The sequence below is a fragment of the Dama dama genome, chromosome 27 (genome assembly GCF_033118175.1).
Source record: "Dama dama isolate Ldn47 chromosome 27, ASM3311817v1, whole genome shotgun sequence".
Taxonomy (NCBI): domain Eukaryota; kingdom Metazoa; phylum Chordata; class Mammalia; order Artiodactyla; family Cervidae; genus Dama; species Dama dama.
Window position 1 is genome coordinate 34017510 of NC_083707.1, and position 12758 is coordinate 34030267.

General features: G+C 39.6%; 1 protein-coding gene across 7 annotated transcripts in view; it reads left to right on the forward strand.

Moving 5' to 3' along the window:
- The first annotated feature begins 1981 nt into the window (after positions 1-1981).
- TMEM241 (transmembrane protein 241) overlaps positions 1982-12758 on the forward strand; it is a 114748-nt gene continuing 103971 nt past the window's right edge. For all 7 annotated transcript variants that reach the window (XR_009690810.1, XR_009690811.1, XM_061131034.1 and 4 more), the window contains exons 1-2: positions 1982-2128; positions 4764-4810. Coding sequence is in view for 5 of the 7 variants with exons in the window: in XM_061131034.1 (XP_060987017.1) it covers positions 2057-2128; positions 4764-4810 (119 nt within the window). In the remaining 2 variants the exon portion in view is untranslated. The remainder of the gene's footprint in view (positions 2129-4763; positions 4811-12758) is intronic.

Consider the following 12758-nt stretch of genomic DNA (forward strand, 5'->3'; position numbering starts at 1 on the left):
TGCACACCAGACAGAAATGAATAGTCTGAGAGGACACGCAGGCTTTACTTCAGACAAGGAAGAGAGAGGGCAGGCTGTGGGGACAAGGGAAGTTTCTTTATCCTGAGTTGGAATTCAGGTTAGAACAGAGTTTGTGAGTTAACAATCCTAATGGTTGTGTCTCAACAGTTAAGGTATATACTTTATACCATCAACTATGTGCTCCTTAAAAGGGAAGATAGAAATTTACAATATTTACAGCTTACATTTACAAATATTATTAACAGGAAAAATGTGGTTTACCAACAACAGCATGTTGTTGTATGTTACTTGTTTTTTTTTTGTTTAGTCCTATATTATTAAATAGTGAGTTCTTGAGTGGGGTAATGGCCATTTTGCTGTGAAGTGGAATAAATACAATGTTTAAAAGATTTAGTTTCAGTTTTTACTCCTATCATCTCTGCTGATAAACTCACTGGTGCTCAGTTGAGATGATCTAGTCTAGAATTTGTACTCCCTAAGCACATGGAATCAGCAGATTCTTCAGTCTCTAAAGGGAACAGAATTAAAATTCTTTACTCTTTCTTATTGAAATTAGTTGTCAATTTTGAAAGTAACTGTTTCAAGCAATCAACAAATATTCAATAACTACTTACAACATTCCTAAAGTCCTGTGGGAGAAGAAGAAAACTATGAGATATCGTTGGAGAGATAACATATTCACATAACAAAGTTGAATGACAATACAACACTTCTGTCTCAAAAGAGTGCATGATTAATTGCCACATGACAGCTATAGACAGTGAATGTTTCAGGATTCTTTGCTGGTTGGAGAAATCTGGAAAGGCTGCATGGAGGAGGTGCTACCAAATTAGACAACCAATTTGGAGAGAAGCTATGAAGCTAGTTTAGCTGAAATGAACAGCATAAAACTAGGTATATGGGTAGGAAAGTCTATAATATGTTTAGTGATGACAGAATTTTCCTAAGTTTTCTATAGTGGGGTGTTATGGATATAGGTCGGTTAGGTTCAATTGGGACACAGTGATTTTTGAACCCTATGCAACCCATTGCCATTTTCCTTCTTTCTTTCTTTTTTTGACTGCACCGTGTGACTTGTGGGATCTTAGTTCCCCCAACAGGGACTGAACCTGGGCCACTGGCATTGAAAGCCTGGAGTCCAAACCACTGGACTGCTAGGTAATTGCTGGTTGCCATTTTCTAACAACAAATATTTTGTTTTGTTCCCTTTACAATTATTTTTTAAATTGATATAAAGAGTTGGACACGGATGAACTGAACTGAATGTTCTAACTATAAAAGATAAATAAAGGGAGAATAATTTTTAATAAAATATATATTCTTGATTGCATTCAGATAAGGTATCCCAAGCAGTAGGAAGAAAATAGAATGGTGGTTCCCATTCCCAGGGGCCCCAGGGGAAGCTGTTCCCTGGGTGTAGAGTTTCAGTTTAGCAGGATGCAAAAGTTCTAGAAATCTGTTGCACAACAATGTGCATGTAATTAACACTACTATACACTTAAAAATGGTTAAAATAGTTATATAGCAAATTATATGTTGATATTTTTAATGCAATAAAAATGTGAATTTTAATATGTAAATATATCTGAGTGGATTTCTGTTCATTTAGTTTACTCAGGATTCAGCGGGCTAGCTCTGAACATTTTTCTTTCAGTGTTAATAGACTGTTGTGAATTGTTCTGTCAGCTGCTTTTCTCCCCTCTTACACCATTTTCTACCTTTTTATAAGGAGTACCCGCTCTTGCTCTACAGGTGGTCACAGCCCGGCTGCTGCTGCGGCTGCGGCTAAGTCGCTTCGGCCTTAGTGAACCTTATTCCTCCCTCCACATCTTGGGGAGCTGGCCCCGCCCACCGCGAGCCTGGGAGTTCTTGAGGAGGCGCGGCCCCTTTAAGAGGCAGGCACCGGGGGCGGTCGCTGCGCCGATTGGCGGAGCTCGCAGCCACGTGGCGGTCCTGGCAGCAAGGGCTTTGGCCCGGCTCTGGTGGCGGCAGTGGGGCTTCTGGGGGGTCCCTGGGAAGGGGCGCAAGTTAGCAGATGTGCGTGAAGAAGTGTCTGGTCGGCCTCACGTTTTGTACCTGCTACCTGGCTTCTTACCTCACAAACAAGGTGAGGAGGGGCGGGGGCGGGGTGGTGATGATTGCCCGTGGGGGATCTGAGTTCCTAAATGGTGTGTGGACCAAATACTGCCTCCCGATTTTTATCTGATTTGTTCCTGATGGTGATGGAGAAGAAAACAACTCTGCACGATGCTCTTTTAGAAGGAAGATTTGTTGGACAGTACTGTCCTTGTTTCTCGTGCTGTCATACATTCTTTACATCTACTGGGAAACTGGATTTTTGACTGGTGAATTCCCAGGAACTTCATTTTTGGATATGTGGACTACTTTTTTGGGAACGGGAAAGCTGTTGGCCCCTGTTCCCTCTAGGAGGAAGAGTAGGAGAAGAAATCATGCACGTTTTGCTCTCTCTTCTAAACATACCCCTGCCCCAGAACCACCAAGGTTCCAGAAGCCTTTAAATACAAGATATCAGTCCATCTCCATCTCTGCCTCACACCACTGATTCTCAAACCAATTTTTCTTGTGACTCCATCCCAGGCATTTCGAATATATTTAAGAGTTTTTCGTGAAATTATTAAAAAATAAAACGTTAACCTAATTTTGTTTAATGTCATAAAACCCTTTTGATGAAAAGTCAGAAAAGCAGTGGTACCGTGTTTTTGTTTTGTTAGGAGGGAGCCTTGGGTTTGGCACTAGGTAGAGAAATGTTAGATCCCTGTAAGCTAGGGTGGGATATCACCCCTTGTCCTGGACTCTGGGGTAGATGCCAAGCCAAAGTGATGATAGGGGGCTTAGGATCCCCTTTCCCCACTGTAGGGTCTCTACTACTCTCTTTCCACTCCCCCTTGTGGGGGGAAAAAAAGCAAACCTAAAACCCTGTTTCTCTAGAAAAGAACTACTAGCAAATAGCAATGAATGAGCGTTTATTGTCTTCATGAAGGTTGTTCAGGATGATGCAAGACATGGTCCAGATGCTAACATAATCCTTCCCTTGTCTCAATGTTACAAATAAAATATCAGAGGAAAGTGCAGAGGAACATATTGACTTAACGTGAGTAAATAGGCTTCAAAGAAGAATGAAGGTCCATCTCTAGGATATATACACCAGAGCATAGGCAGGTAACTATACCTGTAACATTTAGAAATTCATACACGGGGAATTACAGGTTGATTAATCCATGGGGGAAAAAAATAGAAATGTAACCTTGTATAATACCAGTCTATTGCACTTTTCCGGAGAAGGCAATGGCACCCCACTCCAGTACTCTTGCCTGGAAAATCCCATGGACGAAGGAGCCTGGTGGGCTGCAGTCAGTGGGGTCACTAAGGATTGGACACAACTGAATGACTTCACTTTCACTTTTCACTTTCATGCATTGGAGAAGGAAATGGTAACCCACTCCAGTGTTCTTGCCTGGAGAATCCCAGGGATGGGGGAGCCTGGTGGGCTACCATCTATGGGGTCACTAAGAGTCGGACATGACTGAAGTGACTTAGCAGCAGCAGCATTGCACTTTTTAGATCATGTGAAGAATTAGTGGTGTCCTTGCTTAAAGCCATATAATGGTCTTTAGGCTTTTAAAAAATTCTTTAAGTGTTCCATCATAGAAAAAATAGAAAAAGATACCCAGAAAGACAAAATACAGTTCTCCTGTTCATAATGTGCTGTAAATTTGGTTAAAAGACATAAGAGAAATACAAGTTGATCTTAGTTGAATTGGCTTAAAAAACAAACAAACAAACCCTTAAAAAACACACCTAACGTGTTAGATACCTGAGCAGAATTAGTTAGAAAAAAAATCCTAAGAATGAAAAAGCAAACAAAAGTGGAAGGAAAACAAAGGAAAGAATGAATAGGATGACAAACACAGAAGGCAGTGAATTTTTAGGTAAACTGGGCAATATATCTACTTTATCAAGTGGATACTCCAAGAAACTGACTGTGTCCAGGGGTTTTTCCAGTTTTCTCTGGAGCTGCCACAGGTATAGCATGGCACTTGCAAGGTCTGGGAATGCTGAGAGGGATCAGCTGGCCACAGTATCTGGCCCAGCTGTTGTATGTTCCACTTTGTTCCATCCCCAGCTGAGAGGTGGTCAGGCTTCTGGTGACCCTGGGGAAAGCAGCTTCCCTCACCCCCTTTTTAAAAAATTTTACTGGAGTGTGATTGTTTTACAATGTTGTGTTGGGTTCAATTGTACAGTGAAGTCATTGAGTTATACATATGCTCATTTCTTTTTCAGCTTCTTTTTTTGTATAGGTAATCATAGAATACAGAGTAGAGTTCCCTGGGCTCTACAGTAGGTCCTTGCTGGTTGTCTATTTCATATATATGTATATGTTAATCCCAAGCCCTGATTTATCCCTCTTCCACAGGTTTCTCTTTTCAATATCTGTAAGTCTGTTTTTGTTTTATAGGTTCATTTGTCATTAAAAAAAATACATTCCACATGAGTGATAGCATATAATACTTGTCTCTCTGACTTCACTTAGCCCCTCTCTTTAGTATAAATTGTAAGGTCATTGTTTTTCCCCACTGTGTGATTTCTTTGGGGAGGAATAAGAAAGGCCTTTTTGAAACTTGAGTGTATTTATGTTTCTTTAGTAGGGATTTCCTTGATTATATGGTCTATCAATTCTCTATAATTTGAAAATGTCCATTAATTTGATATTTGTTTTTCAGTATGTCCTGTCTGTCTTGAAATTTACCTACCCTACGTTATTCCAAGGGTGAGTATCTTTTATATACATTTGTAGGAAATGTCCAACTAGCATCATTAAAATATTTTTAATGACTGCATAGATTTTTCATTAGATAGACATACTGTAATTTATTTAGTTGTTCTATTCATGGCATTTAAATTGTGCCCCCTTTGGGGGGTATAAATGCAACAATATTTTCAGACTTTTTTTTTGCACTTAAATCTGCCAAATTTCTATTTCTTTGGACTAAATTCCTGTATAAGAAATTTAGATTAAAGAACATGAACTTCTTTAGTCATCTGCTTGAATATTAAAAATTTCTTTTTCAGAATTGTTTTATCAATTTACATGGTAACCCAGCCTGTGTGTGAAAGTTTCTATGATATTTTGAGTTGTGCTCAGAGTATGGCTCATTTTTTTCCCCTCTCTGCTAATTTCATGAGCAAAAAGTAATAGCACATTGCTTTGCCTTACCATTTTTTAGATTATTTGTGAAGCTGGATGGTTTTCTTATGTTATCCACTTGTATCTCTTTTTTCAGAATTGTGTTTTTGTGCCTTTTATCTTTTTATTTTTATGATTTATTTTAAATTGAAGGATAATTGCTTTACAATATTGCATTGGTTTCTTATCCTTTTACTGCTCTTTTTTTTTTTTTAACTAGGGTTTTAGTATTTTCTTATTAATTTAATGAATTCTTCATATTTTAAGGATGTCCACAACTTTTTTTGTCATATTTATTGAAATTTCTTTTTTTTTTCAATTTATTCTTTGGCATTTCATTTTGTTTATAATTATTTTGATTATTTGGGCTTTTTAAGTGACATTATAGACAATTCATTGTTTGAACATAGGAATGAAGCAGCAGAGAGAAACACAGATGCATCCAGAATGTGGTCTTGTAAACTAAGGGACACTGTTAGAAAGAAGACAGAAAATGGTGTAGAGTCAGGTCTGTAGAGTAGATACTGGAGCCACAGCATGGAGTGCTCTGGTGCTCACATTTCCCCCTTTTACCTTAACCACCCGCCACCCAGCTTTTTTTTTTTTTTCGTCCCCCAGCTTTTTAAAAAATATTTTATTTTCATATTGATTGTTTCCTTTGTGAAAGCTATCATTGCTTTTAGGGGCTTCCCAGGTGGCACTAGTGGTAAAGAACCTGCCAGCCAATGCAGGAGACATAGAGATGTGGGTTTGATCCCTGGGTCAGGAAGATTCCCCTGGAGGAGAGCATAGCAACCTACTCCAGTATTCTTGCCTGGGAAATCCCATGGAGAGAGGAGCCTGGTGGGCTACAGTCCATGGGGTAATACAGTGTTGGACATGACTGAAGTGACTTAGCATGCACTATTGCTTTTATACTTATTCTTCTCATCACTATATCATATAAATATTCACCTATATGTCACTAAAACTTTTTTCAATTCTTAATTATTATTTGTTTATTTTAGTGTATGGTTCAATGTGAAGAAATCATTCCCCCCCTCATGGTTTTTATTTATGCTAGCCCCATTTATTATATTTTGTTGTATAATCCTTCATTTTGCTTTTAGGTTGTTAATATATGTGAGGTCATTTTCCTAGGGTCTATTTTTGAGTGCTTGTTTGTCAGCTTTTATGAAAAGGGACTAGTGCTAAATTGTTTTCATTATTATAGTACTTAAATATGTGGTAGAGCACAACATCCCTCATTCTCCTCTTCCTTTTTTTTTTTTTTTAAGTATCACAAATGGATACAGAAAAGCAGGGATAGACATCTTAATATCAGTCAAGATTGAATTCAAGACAAAGAGCATTAAGTAAACAAAGAAATATGTGTTACATTGCTAAGCAATGCAGTTCAAAATGAAAAGACACATTGTAACACTAGAGCGTGGAGTTCAAAATGCAAATGAAATAGGGATGAATATCTGTCAACCAAACAACAGAGCATCATCTCTGTCAAATAAAAATGGCAAGACTATCAGGGATAAATAGAAACATACTACTAATAGGAGACAAACTTACTACTATTTTTTCCCATGACAGATCAATTCGACAAACAAAAAACTAGAAAAAAAATTTCATAAATAGTGCAATTAATAAATATCAGACTCAGCATCTTGAAAATAGAGATTATGCCCCCTTTTAAAATGCCCATAGAATATCCACCATGAACAAAGCATCAATTATTTCCAAAAGAGTCGCAATTATACAATCCCAGTGCAGTAAAACTAGATCTCTACCTCAAAAACAAAAGTCCTACCTACAAAGGGCTCTTGAACATATAAAAAGATATTCTTCATTCATGAGGAAATATAATTTTATACTGTGTTGAGATATATTTTTACTAATAAGATTTGAAAAATAAAATTTTAAAATTTGATAATATCATGTTGATGAGGATGTAGAAAGCAGGTAGGTGCTCTAGGGACTTCCCTGGTGGTTCAGTGGCTAAGACTTTGCCTTCCAATGCAGGAGGTGTGAGTTTGATCCCTGGTTGGGGAGATAAGATTCCACATGCCTCTTGGCCAAAAAGTCAAAACCTGAAAAAACAGGATCAATATTGTAACAAATTTAATAAAGACTTTAAAAATGGTCCACAGCAAAACAAACAATAAAAAAAAGCAGGTACTCTCATGCTGTCATGCACTGATTATAGGTGGAAAACTGTTGATGTTGATAATTGGCACAATGTCGGTGATTGGCATTTTGGTAGAATATAGCAATATGGCAATGGTTTGAATCCTTCAATCCAGCAATTCCACTTCTGGGAATCTACCTGACAGATTTACTTGCGTTTATGTAAACAAAATATGTGCAGGGATATACATGTGAAACATTACAGCCGTTTGTGACAAGCATTTTTAATCAGCCTAATTTTCATCTATATAGAATCAATTAAATAAATTATACTGTATTCCTTGTGGAATACCATTCGAACATTAAAAAGAAGTAAGGAAACTCTTGTGTATTGAAAAGGAGAGATCTTCAAGATCTCTCCAAAACATTGTAGTACACTACCAACTTCTAGAAATATGTGTATGTTTTCCTCATTTAAAAAAAAAGATTGGGAATTCCCTGGTGGTCCACTGGTTAGGATTCAGTGCTTTCACTGCTGTGGCCCGGTGTTCAGTCCCTGGTCTGAAAAATAAGGTCTTAAAGCTGCATGGTGCAGAAAAAAAAAAAAAAAAATCATTAGAGGACTTCCCAGTGGTCCAGTGGTTAAGACTGTGTCTGCCAGTGCAAGGGTTGCAGGTTTGATTCCAGGTCATGTGGCTAAGACCCCACATGTTTCCCAGCCAAAACATGAAACAGAGGCAATATTGTAACAAATTCAATAAAGACTTTAAAAATAGTCCACATCAAAAAAGTCTTAAAAAGGTGAAGATCCTAGTAAGACTGATTACCATAGGGAAAGATGGACATGGTGCATATAGCAGACAGGGAAGGGAAGAAGTTTTATCACCACTTACTGTTTTATGCTTTTGAATTTTTTGTTCTTTATAATATTATCACCAATATGTTGTTTCAGGTGAACTTTACAATCACTGTCAAGTTTCTCGCTAATAGTTCATAGCAAAAATTTTAAAGGCTATCATCCATGATTGTGTATATTTTAGTCAATAAAGCTGGGATATTGTTTTCTCCTTTTCTGACCCTGATTGTCCTTTCACTTCTGTCCAGGTTGGGGGACTTAGGGAATTTAGGTGGGAAAGGATGTTGTGGTCACCTGAATTGCTTTTTACCCTCCTCCTCTGTAGGCTTCCCCCGAGGCTCAGTGGTAAAGAATCCACCTGCCAAGTAGGTGACGCAAGTACGAAGCTTTGATCCCTGGGTCAGGAAGATCCCCTGGAGAGGGAAAGGGCAACCCACTCCAGTATTCTTGCCTGGGAAATCCCATGGACAGAGGAGCCTGACAGGGTACAGTCCATGGGGTGGCATAATAGTTGGACACGACTGAGCAGTTCAACAACAGCAAGAAGCTTTGCTGGAGCCACTCTCTCACCTGTGAGCCATTGTCCATTCTGGGCCTCCTGCTTCGAACAGGCATCTGCTCAGATTTATTGGCTTGGCCAAAAAGTCCATTGAGGTTTTCGTACCATTGTATGGGGGAACCCAAATGAAGTTTTTGGGGAACCCAAATGAAGTTTTTGGCCAACCCAATAGTTTCTCTAGGAAAACTTACCCAGCTCCCTAGACTAGATTAATTGCTCCCTGCTAGGGTGTTTCATGCTGCCTGGTACTCTTCCCCTTAGGACTTTATCACACCTTATTGTATTTACTGGTTCATTCACTTACTTCCCACTACACTAGGGTTCCTGTGCCTCAGCACTATTGACGTTTTGATCTGGTTAACTCTTGTGGGAGGCTGGCCAACATGTTACAAGGTGTTTGGCAGCGTCCTGGCTTCTACTTACCAGATGCCAGTAGCAATGCTTCCCCCACCCCCAGCAGTGACAACCATAAATGTCTCCAGATACTGCCAAGTGTCCCCTGGGGGGAAGATCCAAACGATCGAGATCCACTGCTCTAGACCAAGCTGTTGGAGGACACAACTCCATGTATTTCCATGCTGCCTGGTGGAGTCATTGAAGGCTCCACAAGGGAGACATAAAACCTGGATCTTATATGATGGGCAGGTGTCCACCAACACAGAGGAGATGGGAAGATGTTATGGGTCAAGAGGACCACATGTGCAGACTCTAAGAAGTGTGAAATAACCTGGCACATTGCCGAGGCTGTGGCCAGTTCAGTGGAGCTGGAATGTGGCTGCCACTGGCAGATGAACAGGAGCTGACCCTGGGAGGGGCGGCTGCAGGTCCTGGGAGGCTTGTGTGTCCCATGCAAGTGACTTCGTCCTTTAGGCCAGGGGATCTCCACTGTCATGTCCCAACGCGTGGATGTGTTGTAATCACCTCTGGAGGGGAGGTGTCTCAAGTCATAACTACAAATAAAAGATTTTGAAATTTATGAATGACTCACCAAAAATAGAGTAAAAGCAGTTACTGCAGAACAGGATAAAGTTGTGCCTATAGTACCTGTCACTCATTTGGCACTCAGTCACATCTGACTCTGCGATCCCATGGACTGTAGCCAGCCAGCCTCCTCTGGCCATGGAATTCTCCAGGCAAGAATACTAGAGTGGATTGCTATTCCCTTCTCCAGGGGATCTTCCCAACCTAGGGATTGAACCTGGGTCTCCAGCATTGCAGGCAGCTTCCTTATCGTCTGAGCCACCAGAAAGAAGACCGTATAATACCCATGATTCATTTGGTGTTTTGCTGTGCTGTCTGTACTGGGAGGGGAGGGGTGTTTATTTTGTCACCTGTGCCCCCCGCCTGAACTTTGCACTTGAGGAAATGTGTCTCCTGAGAACTTCATGACCCCAGGTGTGTTGGCGTAGCAAGGGGGCTGAGAGCTGCTGCCTATGGCATCAGGAGGAATCAACTGTTCTTAAAACAAGTGAGGAGCACAATTAGGTTTGCATTTTAGAACAAACCCTTTGGCTGCAGCATGGAAAATAGACAGTGCAGGGCAACCCTGGAGAGAAAGGGGAGCCATTTAAGAAACTGATGCTGTGATCTAGATGTGGAATGATGGGAGGCTGAATTAGGCAGAGGGATGGAAGGGAAGGCTTCAGGTTTCAGAGCTGTTATGGGGTAAAGTCAATAGGATTTTGTAAGTAGATGAGGGAGGTGATGGCAGAGGAGGGCTAGGATGACATCTAGGTTTCTGGTTTGGCTGATTAGGAATAATAGGAGGATGACCAGGATGGGAAAGGGGAATTTCCAGGTTATGTTTGTTTGTTTTTTTTTTGCTTTTTTTTTTTTCTTCCCATTTATTTTCATTAGTTGGAGGCTAATTACTTTACAGTGTTGTGGTGGTTTTTGCCATACATTGACATGAATCAGCCATGGATTTACATATATTCCCCATCCCGATCCCCCCTCCCACCTTGCTCTCCACCAAATCCCTCTGGGTCTTCCCAGTGCACCAGCCCTGAGCACTTGTCTCATGCATCCAACCTGGGCTGGTGATCTGTTTCACCCTTGATAATATACAAGTTTCAATGCTGTTCTCTCGAAACATCCCACCCTTGCCTTCTCCCACAGAGTCCAAAAGTCTGTTCTGTACATCTGTGTCTCTTTTTCTGTTTTGCATATAGGGTGATCGTTACCATCTTTCTAATTCCATATATATGCATTAGTATACTGTATTGGTCTTTATCTTTCTGGCTTACTTCATTCTGTATAATGGGCTCCAGTTTCATCCACCTCATTAGAACTGATTCAAATGAATTCTTTTTAATGGCTGAGTAATATTCCATGGTATATATGTACCACAGCTTCCTTATCCATTCGTCTGCTGATGGGCATCTAGGTTGCTTCCATGTCCTGGCTATTATAACAGTGCTGCGATGAATATTGGGGTGCACGTGTCTCTTTCAGATCTGGTTTCCTCAGTGTGTATGCCCAGAAGTGGAATTGCTGGGTCATATGGCAGTTCTATTTCCAGTTTTTTAAGAAATCTCCACACTGTTCTCCATAGCGGCTGTACTAGTTTGCATTCCCACCAGCAGTGTGAGAGAGTTCCCTTTTCTCCACACCCTCTGCAGCATTTATTGCTTGTAGACTTTTGGATAGCAGCCATCCTGACTGGCGTGTAATGGTACCACATTGTGGTTTTGATTTGCATTTCTCTGATAATGAGTGATGTTGAGCATCTTTTCATGTGTTTGCTAGCCATCTGTATGTCTTCTCTGGAGAAATGTCTGTTTAGTTCTTTGGCCCATTTTTTGATTGGGTCATTTATTTTTCTGGAATTGAGCTGCAGGAGTTGCTTGTATATTTTTGAGATTAATCCTTTGTCTGTTTCTTCATTTGCTATTATTTTCTCCCAATCTGAGATCTGTCTTTTCACCTTGCTTATAGTTTCCTTTGTTGTGCAAAAGCTTTTAAGTTTCATTAGGTCCCATTTGTTTATTTTTGCTCTTATTTCCAATATTCTGGGAGGTGAGTCATAGAGGATCCTGCTGTGATTTATGTCAGAGAGTGTTTTGCCTATGTTCTCCTCTAGGAGTTTTACAGTTTCTGGTCTTACATTTAGCTCTTTAATCCATTTTGAGTTTATTTTTGTGTATGGTGTTAGAAAGTGTTCTAGTTTCATTCTTTTACAAGTGGTTGACCAGTTTTCCCAGCACCGCTTGTTAAAGAGGTTGTCTTTTTTTCATTGTATATTCTTGCCTCCTTTGTCGAAGATAAAGTGTCCATAGGTTCGTGGATTTATCTCTGGGCTTTCTATTCTGTTCCATTGATCTATATTTCTGTCTTTGTGCCAGTACCACACTGTCTTGATGACTGTGGCTTTGTAGTAGAGTCTGAAGTCAGGCAGGTTGATTCCTCTAGTTCCGTTCCTTCTCAAGATTACTTTGGCTATTCAAGGTTTTTTGCATTTCCATACAAATTGTGAGATTATTTGTTCTAGTTCTGTGAGAAATACCGTTGGTAGCTTGATAGGGATTGCATTGAATCTATAGATTGCTTTGGGTAGTATAGTCATTTTGACAATATTGATTCTTCCAATCCATGAACACGGTATATTTCTCCATCTGTTTGTGTCCTCTTTGATTTCTTTCATCAATGTTTTATAGTTTTCTATGTATAGGTCTTTTGTTTCTTTAGGTAGATATACTCCTAAATATTTTATTCTTTTTGTTGCAATGGTGAATGTTATAGTTTCCTTAATTTCTCTTTCTGTTTTCTCATTGTTAGTGTATAGGAATGCAAGGGATTTCTGTGTGTTAATTTTATATCGTGCAACTTTACTATATTCGTTGATTAGCTCTAGTAATTTTCTGGTAGAGTCTTTAGGGTTTTCTATGTAGAGGATCATGTCATCTGCAAACAGAGAGTTTCACTTCTTCTTTTCCTATCTGGATTCCTTTTATTTCTTTTTCTGCTCTGATTGCTGTGGCCAAAACTTCCAAAACTAT